The sequence below is a fragment of the Acomys minous genome (genome assembly GCF_964271855.1).
Source record: "Acomys minous genome assembly, chromosome: 5".
In the NCBI taxonomy this organism is placed as follows: domain Eukaryota; kingdom Metazoa; phylum Chordata; class Mammalia; order Rodentia; family Muridae; genus Acomys; species Acomys minous.
Genome location: NC_140494.1, coordinates 19,235,433 through 19,249,727, shown reverse-complemented (window position 1 = coordinate 19,249,727; position 14,295 = coordinate 19,235,433). Strand labels below are relative to the sequence as shown.

The window sequence follows — 14,295 nt, the reverse complement described above, 5'->3', positions numbered from 1 at the left end:
TATCAATTCAGTGCCAGCCACTTGCTAAGTTGGAAATGTTGAAAAACAACGGTTGCTGTTTAGTCTATGAAAATAAGATTGGAGAAAGTTGTCTGAACTGAATAGTAGCTGCTCCCTTTAGAATAACAGCAGAGCGGATCCTGGGGGGTAAAGTACTTGAAGAAACACCTGGAGTGCCCCATCTGCCACAAAACAACTTGTGATCTCTGTGGAGTCAAAAGGGCAGGCTTCTGAACTTGACCAGAATCGTTTACCATATAAAAAGAGAGGGTATAAAATGTCACTTGGATAATATTGAAAAATTACAGAATTCTTACTAAGGCTGTTTCTCAGAGCCATGGTGAATGCAACTCCCTCTTTGTGATTGATTTCTTCGGTACCTTAAGTAGATGGTCCTGAAATACCTTATCTTGTGCATCCTTGAGGATGTGGAAAGCAGAGGTAATTGTGGCCAACCTGTCAAGCCAGCCTTCGCTCTGTCCAACAGTAATTTATTGAGGGCAGTTCTTTGCTGTCTGCTGCTCATATAACTGTCCTGTCTGTGAAGCTGTTACTCTGAATGCTATTCTTCTTTCATGCACTATACCTTGGCTCTGCACCTTCACCGGGAAGTGGCTACATTTCCACCTTCCACAGGGAGTGTCAGTTACTCAAAATGCCTTCGCATGGTGGGCGACCAACTTCTGTCACTGCCCTGCTGCCAGGCTTGAGCCATGTTCTGCTTCTGAGAGGTTAACTTCTGCTCCTCAGATCTGAGGTGAAATATCTAATACATGGGACTGAGAAACTGTCATAAGTTGAGGAATGTCTTTGGTCCAAGACATTTTTTTTGTCTTGAACTTGGACCCTGCTCTATCTATCTGCACATCCTAGTGAAAACCTCTCTAGATCACAGCAAATTTTGAGTCTAGTCATTTATGATTCATCTCCTTTTCTTCTGAGGTCCATCTGTGAAGACTCGACATTTGCTGTTACTTCTGGAAAATGTGTGTGTACACACACGAACATGTTCCTATGTCTATATAAAAACATTCAGAAATACAGATTTAGTTTTTAATGGCAAGTTACATAGTGGCTGGTAGCATACATATGCATACTAATTAAATGTAGAGATCTGCTGGTCCTGTGACATACGTAAAGGGTGAATTGAAAACATCCTCTTTTTCTCCTGATACTCTTTTATTAGGATTTTTAGTAACTAGGTAAAAGTTGCAATATGCATCAGACTTTACATATATTAAATGCATGTGAGTTCCATGTTGTCTTTTGTATATGGAATGCACCTCTCCTGAGACTTAGTTATTGAATGATTGGTTCCCAAGTGGCCCTGTTTGACTGACTGCAGAAAAGGTGTAGAGCGATGGGATTTTGTTGCAGAAAGGAGGTCACTGGGATATGACTTGGAGGTTAGAAATGGCCCACAGTAACTTCCTTGCTCTTGGCTGTGAGAGGAGCAATCTCCTTGACCATAGACTCCTGTTTCCATGATGTGCTGCCCAAACTCATGGTGTCAAGCAATCACTAGCTAGATATTTTGAAAACACGATCCAAAATAGGTGTTTCTACTCTCAAGCTCTGCCTAATATTTGGTGACAGCAAATGGTGAAACTAGTTAACAGAATGGCATTCCTAAATCCCTCACTGCATGCAATATGTATATATATGTATATATATATATATATATATATATATATATATATATATATATATATCACATTGTTCTGTATTTTCCTAAATGTACACAAAGTGATTCCATCCCACTTAATAGCTACATGGTATTCCATCAATGGTTGTACAATAATGTATTTAACTTGAATGCCTTTAATGACATACATTCATGTACTTTTTATATTTTTTGTAATATACATCCTTATTTACTTCACTCAAGCACATGTTGCTTAAAATATTCACTAATATATTTTTATAGGCATAAATCACAGCTTACATGTATGTAGGTAATTTGTGCCCATTTCCCTCTCTACTTATTATGTTTCTATTTCTTTCTAGGACCCCATGCGACCTACTACTCCACACACTATCCTCCTGCATCCTGGATTACTTTTGTACTCTAGGTTGTGGCTTTCTTAAAACAAAACACTTTCTATTTGAGGGGTTTGACAGTGTTCAGAAATCTTTGTTGTACATTTTATTTTTGGTGGCGACCTGTCCCCTTGCCTTAGTTAGATGTTAACATACCAAGGCCTGGACTATGTAGTAATGTAGTTCATTTCTTGGTAGAGTTCACTGAGCATCTTACTTTGGTGTCTATAATGCTGGAAAATTCTTTACCATTAAAATTCTCAGTATTTTTCAGATTTGGTTCTTTTTTTTGTCTTCTCTTCTGATACTCTGGGTGTATTAGTTTTATTATTGTGGTCTTGCCACTCCTAGATGTTAAGTTTTGCTCTGCATTACTTTGTACATTATTTTGTTTTCTCCTTCATATTTTAAATATACTTTTTATTTTTAAAGAGTACAATATAATTTGATTATTTCCCCATTCCTTTTCCTCCCTCCAAACCCTTCCTTAGACCACTGCTTTCTCTCTTTAAAATTTATGACTTCTTCCTTCACTATTTGTTGTTACACACCTTTTCTTATTTTGTATGTCTGATGCTGTAGGGGACCTGTCTTTAGTGGAACCGTGTCTTGGGGCTGTGGCTCCCTCAGATGTTTTCTACTGAAGTACATGGCCAACCTGAACATCCTCCTGTATCCCTCTCGGATATAACACTCCTTATGTGTTTCCTTAAAGTCTTGAGTCACGTTGACAGTAAATTACTACTTTGGCCTAATGTGAGGAAAGAAGATGTTTGAGGGGGTGTTCATAACAGGTACCTCTCAGCTGGAAATTTTGAGTCTAGTCATTTATGATTCATCTCCTGCAGTTAATGTCTTTAAACTGAGGATCATCCTGTGTTTTGGAGGAGTCTGTGGCTACTCTTCATAGTGCCTGGAAACAGAGCAGGGTCAAACCCTCTACGTTCTTTATAATGAAGACCTAAATTCAGAAGATCCTACAACTCTTTTTAATAAATGATCTTTGTCACATACCCATTGTTTAGCTGCCACGTTTGTCTGTTGCTAAGATCCTCAAATGGTCAACCAACTTACCAGAAAAATGGCCCAAGTGCACGTGGTTAGGGATCAATGAAAAAAAAAAACCTATAAACTTCAAAAGACATGAAAGGTAAGGCCAAGAAGACCTGGTATATCTACAGCAACATGGACGGGGAACTCTTACAATGAAGAGCTACAGGTAATACCTGGCTATTGATAGGGAGAATCAGGTTTCTCAAGGCGCAAGACCTCTGCTTCCCCTTAATAGGTTATCAATCCAAAGTGGTCATCCGTAATACATAAACATAGGAGTGACACTAAAGGAACTCGTGAGTCAGTTTTTATGTGTTTATATGTACATATACTCATATATGTATACATATATGTGTAAGAATGATAAAGAGGAAGAGGACATGAATTTGAAAGAGAGAGGGGCAGAGAAATTAAGGTTAAAGGGAGGAGAGGTAAGGGATAACTGATGTACATATAGTATTCATATGTACAGTTCTACAAATAAATATTAAAAAGATTTAGCAAATAAAAATATTTAAGAGAAAGAGGTACTTATTTAATGTAATTTTTTAATTTTTAAAATTATTTCTGATTCTTGCATTACTCAGAAAAGATGTTCCCAGCTTTATGATTATAAAATAATTATTTGTCAATATTATGAGTAATAAGATATACATTCCTAATAAATCATGTTAATTTAAATAACATCTCAAATCTTATAGAAATTAGAAGGAGGTAAAATTGATCTCGCATTATGTTGGCTGGAGAAAGAGAAATGCAAACTCTTGTAGGTAGCTGTGGAAACTGATAATACAACAGCTACTGAAACCTTAAGTTATTCCATATCATGTGAAAATGTGGTTTTTCGTGCTGTTGTCTGTGCACACTTGATTTTACAAGCAGCTTTGCCTCCAGTTTGACGCTGGAGGATGACTGAGCAGCAGAGTAGACATATAAGAAGTTCTATCTCTTTGGCATCCTGCACAAGCACAGTATTAAATAACCTATTTCTTGGAGTAGAAAGAATGTGACCCCATTAATCTACTACAGTGTAAGGACATGGTCATATTAGAATCATGTCAGGAAAAGAGTGTACGGGAAGACAAATATTTGTTTGGAAATAGCAAATAAATAAGTGGTTGTAACTTTCTTACCTGTACCATATAAACTTTTAGACATCTAATGCTGTGGTGGTAATGGTCCTACAAACTTGTCATCTGATCAATTGGGATGAGCAGAAAAAGACTGACAGGCAGAGAACAACCTTACTGTATCAGAGGAGGCTTCAGTCCCATCTTTTTTATTACACAGTGGAGCCTGCACAGATTCCCTTCCCCATTATTTTTCTGAATATGCCTCTGGCCTTTAACATCTGGAGCTGGTTCAACTCTACAGGTTAGTCCTGACTCTGTTGTCACATCTACAGCTGTCAGCAACAGCAGCTTCCCTGACTTCCTCTGGTCAGTTAGCTGATGCTTAAAGATGCTATCTCCATTTCTGTTAGCTTCTCTGAATGTCAGGTCTTATTCTGTCACCTACTGTTTTATACACACACACACACACACACACACACACACACACACACACACACACAGAGTCTTATTTGCATATACACAGTCATACAAACACACATGAACAGTCATACACACATAATCATAAACAATCACAAACACAATCATATACACATGCATACCAGGCACCCACGCATTCATACACACACAGTCATACAATTACACACATAATCATATATACTTGTACACTACACATACACAATCATACATATACACAAACAGAGAGACCCAATCACATAAGTCATATTTACACACACAATCATATACACCTGCACATTACATACACCGTCATACACACACACACACACACACACACACACACACACACACACACACACACACACACAGGGATATTACTACTGATGTGTCATGTGTCATCTTAGAGTTAATGCCAATACTTCAGGATAGGATAAAAGAACCTACATCTAGCCTCAGCCCGGCCCAGCATGAGAAATGGGATTACCTGACACATTTCTGCCAATGAAACCAGCATACCTGGTGAATCTATTATTACTCAATAAATTCTGACATAGTGGCAAAGCACAAATGCTTGTCTGGGTTTCTTGACATAGTGTTCCCAGGACACCAATTACAAGACACTTCCCTCCATCATTTTTGCCCTCAGTAGAAACTTATATTTCAACACTTCCTGTAGTTCAACTCAGAATTTTCCTGTAGCCCTCAGGCGAGGCAGCTCAGCAATGTAGCGGGAGACTATCACAATGATTCTATTAGTGTTAGCCACCACAATTACCAAGCCTATTACTTTTTATATGTCTGAGCTCTAGGACTTTAGGCATTGAAATAAGTGTTGAATTTTAAGCAACATTTACGTTACATCTACTGGCTTTCGGTGATGTCAGAAAAGCCGTTTAAAAATCAAGAGAGCACTGCAACAAAGGGCATATAAAGAAGTCCATCCCCAACCCAAGTCAAAGCCTCACACACGCTGTAATGCAACGTTTTGAACTGGGTATTCCATACATTGTAGTCATATTGTGAAGAAGAAAGTGAATCTTATGTCTAATAAAGGCATTCTGTACGCAGCCAAGGTAGAGCCAGTCCCGTGTCCACAGTTTTACTATTGCTGGCTGCCACTGATAGCGTATCTGCAAAGTTCTTATAGCCTAAATTCTCTTATCAGAGGATTTTAGTTAAATTTGGAATTAAAACAGAAACCAAAGTTTTCTGATGAAAGAAAAACCTTGTAATTGGCTTATCAGTTTCCATAGTTATTTATGGAAGATAAGGATTTGTAGTTAAACAGACAATTTAGAGCAAGTGCATAATTTTCACCTTACGAGAAATACAAATTTTTTTTTCTGGAGCCAAATATGCATGACCATTGCTCGTATTTTAATATGGTAAAAGTTTCATAAAATTGGCAGCTACAAAACAAAAGAAGACATAAATCAAGAGAATTTTCAAACACGTGGGTAGAAACTTCAAGTGGGTGTTTACACCATATGGGGAAAAGCCCCACTCTAGGCCTGCGATGGTATCTTAAAGGACCCTCACCTTTGGTTTGGTGAGATCTAGGTTTGTTCATATGCTTTTAATTGCTTTGCCTCACAGACACAGGATATTAGGTCACACACATGGGTAAACAATGCATGGCTCCTTAGAAACTCAGAGGTAGCCCCAAATAAATGTAATGTCCAACATTCCAGCTGCCCACAGTCAATCAACCCTATAGAATGTTTAATAGCAATGTTTCTAGGATACCAGAAGAAGCAGAGTGATGCGTATGATCACCTGATAAGCTACTTCTTGTTATACACTGATAACCTACAACATCAGAATTTAAAATTTCAAGATTCTACTTACAGAGGCTACAAAATTGTCAAGTTTTTAAAAAAAATTTCTAGACAGAAGTCTGGTATGCCAGAATTTCTTCGTAGGATGTTGTTAAAAGTAATTTTTCTTCTGCACTTGGAAATGGCACCTATAACTTATCCAAAGCTAGCCACATAAGCATACTTTTTTCCTGTCATGAATGGATAATATCATTTAAGACTGCTTTGAAGTAGCTAGGCATGCCCAGGAGTTAAATTTGTATAGAGAAAGGCAATTAAAATGGCACTGTAAAAAAAAAAAGTTCCAAACACAAGCATTATTTAAAAAGACAAGGCTACACGTTTAAAATGCAGCAATAATATATACTATTTACATTGTATTTTCTATGAAATATCTGTGAGTAACATTAGTTGTCTTTCAAAAAATTGTTACAAGCAAGTGCCTCTATCATCTTCCTATACAAACAAGGAAACTGACCTAAAGGAGCATATGTAATCTACTGAGAACTATACAGACATAACTGTCTTGTCTATGAGCCTAACCACCCTGATCAAAGGTCTATCTTAACCATGATGCCATCCTGGGTTCTTCAAGAAAAGGAAGTTTATTTTCTGGCTGTGGTACAGTTTGTGTAGATTTTTTTTCAAACTCACTCTGGAAGTAGCCAGGATCTGTCAGCCTTGTACTGTTAAAAATTCCTTTAGTTTCTAGCACTGGACAATGTGATGCACACCACACTGTCACTTTACTGGTTAAATAGTTTCTTTGACTCTCTTTGCACTGGGTGATGCATGCATGCTTTTGTATGGTGGCACTATTTAACTGACTTATTGCAGGCTTGACAAGGAAAGAATGCAAGAGAATATTGCCGCCAGTGTTTCCTATAAAGCCCAGATCACAGGACAAAGAGGTGCTTTCTAGAGACACTTGCACTTAACTTAGAGACATGCAGTCTCTCCTGAGGTTGCTAGGGTAATGGATGACAATCAGCATGGGTGCTCTGCTTTTTATCCAAGCTCTCAGCTCAGGTGATCACTCCTCGCCTGTGTCCCCATCACAACTTGTCCATCACGTGATCATAATCCGCCTCTGGTTTGTTTGTTGTTGCTTATTATCCTATGGATCTAGCTCTTGCTCCCTGGATCTTTCACTGTTCGACTCACCCTACTATACCCTACTTCATGAAGGCAGAGCTAATGAAACACATGTGTTTAGAGCAGAACCAAGGATGCTTGAGAATATGCAATTCAACCTGCCTTACTGCCACAAGGAAAAGAAATGTGGTAATGTTATTGGGTCTGCTGATGTTGCTGCTGACACTACATAGTTTAGGAGAAGAATAAACTACCCAACTGCAAAAAGGAGCTTTTGGATGTCTGCATGTGTACCTCAGAGAATCACTCAGATAGAGAAGTTAGGAAGAATCTGATTTGTCTTTCTGTCGGGACATTCTTGAGACTTAAGCATGTTACTTTACATTGGCACCCAGAATGGAATGGGATTGTTTCTGCTCAACATCTGTGACTTTACTGTCTGTCATTGATGCACAGGTTGCTTAATCTGTTAGTAACTGTTTAAAAAGACATGACAATTCCATCCTTCTTCACCAGTTTCAGATAGTTTGTGGGTGCACTGCTCTCTGTTTTATGAGGTTACACCTTGGAAACAAGTCAGGCTGGTGTTTATAAATCATCCTGAGTCACAATGAATCCTCTCTCTTTTATTCCTAATATTAATCACATGTCTTGAAAACCCATGAAATATGATTTGGGACTAAAATGAAAATACTACTATTTGCAAGCCAGGAAAAAAAAAAAGGATAGAAAATAGAGTAATATACTTTGTAAGAACCTATGGAAGCCAATAGATATCACATTAGTTTTCAATATATCTTGCAGAGGACCTAAAGCACACATAATGATAGCTCTAAGAGTAAGAGTTATAGTTTGATTAACAGGAGCATGCATATTCTAGGAAGGAATGGAAGAAGGGGAATATGCGTTTCCTTTATTTGTGTGTGATTTAAAAAAAGTTTTCATATTAATTTTTCAGATAGTAAAAATTCATTTTATAACAGCAATGTTGTGTTTAGTGTTTGATGTGGCAACTGATGAAAATATATGTAAAGATTTTAAACAGTTTTCAAAATGAAACGTGCAATTAGAAATTTATATAGAAGCAGAACAGGGCAAATCTTTCATCACATTCAAAGGGGGTAACATGTATTCCACATTGACGTCTTGGTCTACTTCACCTATGACCACAAACTACGTGCTCACACTTCCACATACATTGCCACCTGCACACACGGTTCTGTATGTGCATCATGACACCTGTTTTCATCCCCAATTCTTCACAATCACATGTACCATGATGGACTCTGGTTGAAATGCCCTTCCTTTGCCATTGGTGGCCACAGAAATTAACATCCAAAAACATGAACCATGTAAAATATCATCTTAGTAGCCCAGTAGTAAATTAAGGTATACATATGGAAAAAAATAAACTCTGAGATGCAAGGAACAGGACTTAGCTGAGCCATTAACATACATGTTTTTGGTGATGAACTGCACAGAGGACTAGTTTTTAGATAGTTGAAATATATGCATACCAGAGTATATTTTAAATAAATGGATGAATAAAGGCTTTCTGATTTTGCTGTCAGTGAACCAGAAAATAAGATAGTATTTTAAATTCATTTTCTACATTATTTGTATGGATGATTGGAGCTTTTGAATATTAAAAAGTTTAATAACCAAAGACTGTATTTTATAGTTATAATTACAGGCCTAGCATTTAGTTTAATTTTAAATTTTAAAGTAGAAATTAAGTTTATGCATAACAACACACATACATATATATATATATATATATATACACATAACAAAGATTTGCCACATGAATTATGTATTTGTTTTAAAAATTAGTTTCTGGGTTGAAATTGTACTGATATTAACAGCGATATGGGGGACATTTTTGGAATTAATCTTAGATCTTAGTTTTAAATTGTGTTGGGGGTGTATTGTGTGTCTGCATTTGTAGAGGGTGGTTAAAAAGGCATGGAAAAAAGCAAATATGTGAAGTAATGAGATAGGAAGTGTAGCTCAAAGCATGTGCTTTATTTGTTTGTACAGCTCGTATTACTACAAAATCATTCTACACTCTTCTTTTCTTAGATTGGATGTAAAAACAGGATCCGTAAGAATTCAGAAACTTACAGTCAAGGATGGCAGTCAACAGAATGGAAGTTAATGTCCCTACTTAAAAATCCTAGGCCCTAATCTAATAGTAATGGCGTTAAATCAACACTTTATATTTGACTTACATTTTATTCTTTTTTGAACCCTCTATGGTGAGTAGCTCTTTAAGATGTGTGATGACACTAGGTATTTGTCACACTGGTCTTTCTGTTTGTAAAATCTCATCATTCACAATGGTTTGCCATAGTCTGTGGTTCAGACCTCCAAACTCATAGCATTGGTTTTTTTTTTTCACTGCATTTTCATGTAGTCTTTTGGCTCAAAGCTTTTCTAAGCCCAATGATTAAGCAACTCAAGTGGTAGGTCTTGAACTGGCCTCTTCCCTTCTGTATGGCACCTATCCCAGATCAGGAATTATATCTACAGAAAGAATTGAAACTCGGCCATCTTGGGCTAGCAAGATGGTTCACTAAGTAAATGCACTTGTTGCCATGCCTGATGACCAGAGATCAGTCCTGGAGATTCACATACTCAAAGGACAACTTGCCCCTTTGATGTGTCCTTTGACTCCCCTACCCAGTATGTGGCACTTGCACAAGCATGCATATATGTACATACATGCACCTCCATCCTCCATATACACAATTTAAGACTGAGATTAATTTGAAGATTATGATATCATTTCTATTATATTATTATATAACATATTATTATATTGCTATATAATAAAATCATACAATTTTATCATATACAGCTATGATAGTCTATGACCACATAGTGGGGGAGGAGGTCCCCCTTGGTCATAGACCAAGGGGAGGGGAATAGGGTAAAAGGAGGAGGAAGGGAGAAACAAGAGGATACAAGTGATGGGATAACCATTGAGTTGTAATCTGAATAAATTAATTAAATAAAAAATTAAATGAAAAATACATAACATATATGTATAATTATATAATGAAACAAAATGAGCAATTTTTAAAGAGAGAAAACTATGCTATGTATGTTCTCTACCATCATTCCTCCTCCTCCCCTGTCCCCGGACAATGGTCAGATTGGACTAGATCTCCTGAACAACCTAGTGCTGGAAGATCTCATTCAAGCTCTCAGTGTTCAAAATACCAACATCACTCTTATCAAACACACCCAATACAAGCCTCTAACTAAGATATAACTCAGCATTCCTTTTCCTGAAATATCCTTTCTCTCTCTCCTCTTTAATCTACCACTATTTTTTGCCTAATGAAATTCAACCTTCTTCACAGATCAGTGCTAAATATTGGCCTTCCCCCCGCCCCCAGAGCTGAGGACCAAACCCAGGGCCTTAGCGCTCTACCACTGTGCTAAATCCCCAACCCCTAAATGTTGGTTCTTTTATCATCCTTTTCTTTCATGGCACACCAACAATTACCTCCTTTTAAGATAACCTCCCTCTCTTTTAGCATTTCTGATTAGCTTTCTGTTATTCTTTATTCCTATCATGCCTCTTCTTTGACTTAGATGAGAAAATAATCTCATCCAGGAACCATAGTCTACCCTCCCTGGTACAACGTGGAGCTTCTTCCTCAGTGCCTATTACAGGTTCTGAGTCAGAACTGATTGGGTCAGAAAGTAGTGGAAAAGAATTCAAGCTAGGTGTTTATTTGAAAACTTTAAATGAGAGTCTGTATTCAGTGTGATATGGGTCATATCCAAATTATCTTGGTGAGGCATCTGATTTAAGTTTGATCTAAGCAAGGTACAGGGAGTTACATACTATCCTTACTATTATTAATTTACTAGACAAAAAGAATGTCTTTAAATGTTTTAGAACAAGGATATATAACAATGGAGAGCCATTTTTCATTTGGTTGGTTGGTTTTGGTTTTTTCGAGACAGAGTTTCACTGTGTAGCCTAGGCTGCCCTGAACTAACTTCGCAGACCGGGCTGGCATCGAACTCACATGGATCTGCTTGAGTCTCCTTCCTGAGTGCTGAGGTTACAGGTGTGTGTTACTATGCCTGGCTGGAAGAGCCACTTTTTAAACTGAGATATTTTATTAAAATGGCACTTTGAAGCATTAATCGTGAAACAGCCATCTTCTTGGGTTGGTTGCTGTGCACTCCATTAAGTTACATCTTAACTCAAAGTAGCCTAATCACTGACATGAGTTTTAAGGTAACTTGAAAAAAGAGTCCATATTTCGGTTCAGTGTCAATGGAACCCTGGTAACACCCTGGGTTATGTTAAATATGTTTTGCTAGAAAATGTACTTAACACATCTATTCTGCATGTCACCATGTTTCTGCATCCTTTAGTAACAGACAACACGATACCATTCATGGTGCAACAGGCCCACTCTTTATTTTCACCTTTCTATTTTTAAATTTTTATTATAATTTATTCAGATTTCATTCTGCTTGTTATCCTCTCAGTTCCATTTTCCTGTTCGCACCCTCCCTTTCTCCTTCCCTATTCCCCTCCCCTAGACTTCTGAGAGAAGGGAACCTCCTCCCCCACCATATCACCACAGTCTATCATGTCTCATCAGGATAAGCCTGCATCCCCTTCCCCTGTGTGCATGCCAGGCCTCACCTTTCTATTTTTATTCAATTCTTAAATATAATCAATTAAAAGTCTAACTCTAATAGTGCATACATGGTGAACTCAAAAGGCAACTTACTCATGTACACTTCATTTAAATATCATCTATTCTTCTCTCATGCAAATTTTCAATATCTCCATGATTGAAGCCTTTTGTTTATAACTCAATCATCTTGCATTTGTCTCTGTAGCTGTTGGACAGGACACCACTGCCTTGGTTTGTTTGAAACAGCAAATCCTTTCTGCTTCTCCAACAGACAACCACAATACATTTGCAAGTAAATATACTCACTGCATACAGTGTACTTATATTGTAAGCAATTATGCAAACATCTAGATCCATCTTGTTAAAGTTTATTACTTATTTCCTTAATGACCCATGATCGAAAAAGATGACATGTAAAATTGCCCCAACACTTTTCTGATCTGCACTTTATTTTATAAGCATATCATTAATTTCATTCAAATATGATTATTTTGCAATTTCAAAAATGCTCCTCTGCCCATTTCCTCATCTGTGTGTCACTCATTGTGACCCCTTCCTGGACATATTTCTTCTTTCATATAAACCACAAAGCTTGTGCCACCCTTGAAGAAATACCTTAAATAATTCCAACATCGAGATTCATAGAATGATTCCCATAAATGCACGAGCTTTAGCGACCTGGAAATCCCACCCAATACTTTTGGTTTCTAAGCATTCCACCTTTCACTTTTTCCATTTCCTCCTGAGCTAACAATGCCTAAGGCAGAAGTAGCATAATATACCTCAGCTCAGTGTGGGTGTTCGAAATCTTTCCCTTGTTGCTTTTTGTGATTATAACAGTTTTCCACCTGGTTTGTACTTAACTTCTAAGCTTTAAACTTATATTAAAATACAAGAGGAGCAAACAGGCAGTTTCCATGCCATCCCAGAAAACATCCATGAGGACCTAGGGAAGGGAAAACCCCAAGTATCTGGCAGTTTATGTACAGATGCTCAAGCCATTTCATTATGCCATTGCTGCCAACACCTGAAATGTCACTTGCTATTGTCTTTACAGTCCCATTAGTTTACTTCATTAATTCTCATCCCTTTCTCCAACACCAATGGCTGACAGGGACAATGTCAAGTATACAATTAACCCTTTCAGCAGCACATCCTGATGAGCACATCTTTAGCCTTTGCAACACTGCACTCCTTCCTTAGATGGTATTAGACTAAGCATTTTACATTTACAGAGGAAAGCAAAATTTGAAAAGTCAAAGGGGATGTCAGTGTTTAATATCTTCAAGTTTGTCTGTTAATATAGGACGTATTATATGAAAAGATAAAACAGTTTAATGTAAAGAACATATTGGTATAGTGCATAGTAACTAAATATAACACAGATTTTAAAAAGATGCCAACAATTCTCTTTGCATACTTTAATGCTATCTCTATTCCATTTTTCCATTTCACATAGTTTTACCATATTACCAAGAAGTGAGTTAAAAGTTGGAAAAATTCCAGGGGTTGATTTTAACCTGAAAGTTATAATGACACTTTATTATTTCTGCTAAAAAACTTTCCCAATATGTCTACTGTGTACTAAGTTTTATTTAATCTCACACATTCGTGTTATAAAACAATCATTTTCACAAATATTTTATCTATCTGGAAAGATGAAAAAAATTAATAATAAAAATGTAGTGAAATTATAGATATTTTAGGTGAGTATATAGAAACAACTTACCCCCAGTTGCCACAGTGATTTCACGTAGAAAATGACCATAAAATGGAAAATCGAACGACAGATTCACTCTCTGCAAAGAACAACATCAAAAAAGAAAAATCAATATTGTGCAGAATGGTAAATGTAAAATAGAGAGACTTTCAATTAAAGCTAAATGATGTTCCTCCTTTGCCCAATTGCAGTTGAACTTAAAAACTAAGTGTTGGATGGTACTAAAAAATATATTTGGAAATTTAGAATCTGAAGCACATAAAGAAAATAAAGTTAGGTTATTATGGTCTATTGACTTCCTTCTGAGTCACAAAGTTTATCTGGCAATTTGAATTCTAAATCAACTTATTTTCCCTCAGTCCTTATCA

The 14,295-nt window shown here is 37.0% G+C and overlaps 1 protein-coding gene across 2 annotated transcripts in view; it reads right to left on the bottom strand.

Annotated features, from left to right (window-relative positions):
* The window catches only part of PLXDC2 (plexin domain containing 2), a 400,556-nt gene that overhangs the window by 169,083 nt on the left and 217,178 nt on the right, over positions 1-14,295 (bottom strand). For both annotated transcript variants that reach the window (XM_084783674.1, XM_084783673.1), the window contains exon 4: positions 13,937-14,006. In XM_084783674.1, coding sequence (XP_084639800.1) covers positions 13,937-14,006 — 70 coding nt within the window. The remainder of the gene's footprint in view (positions 1-13,936; positions 14,007-14,295) is intronic.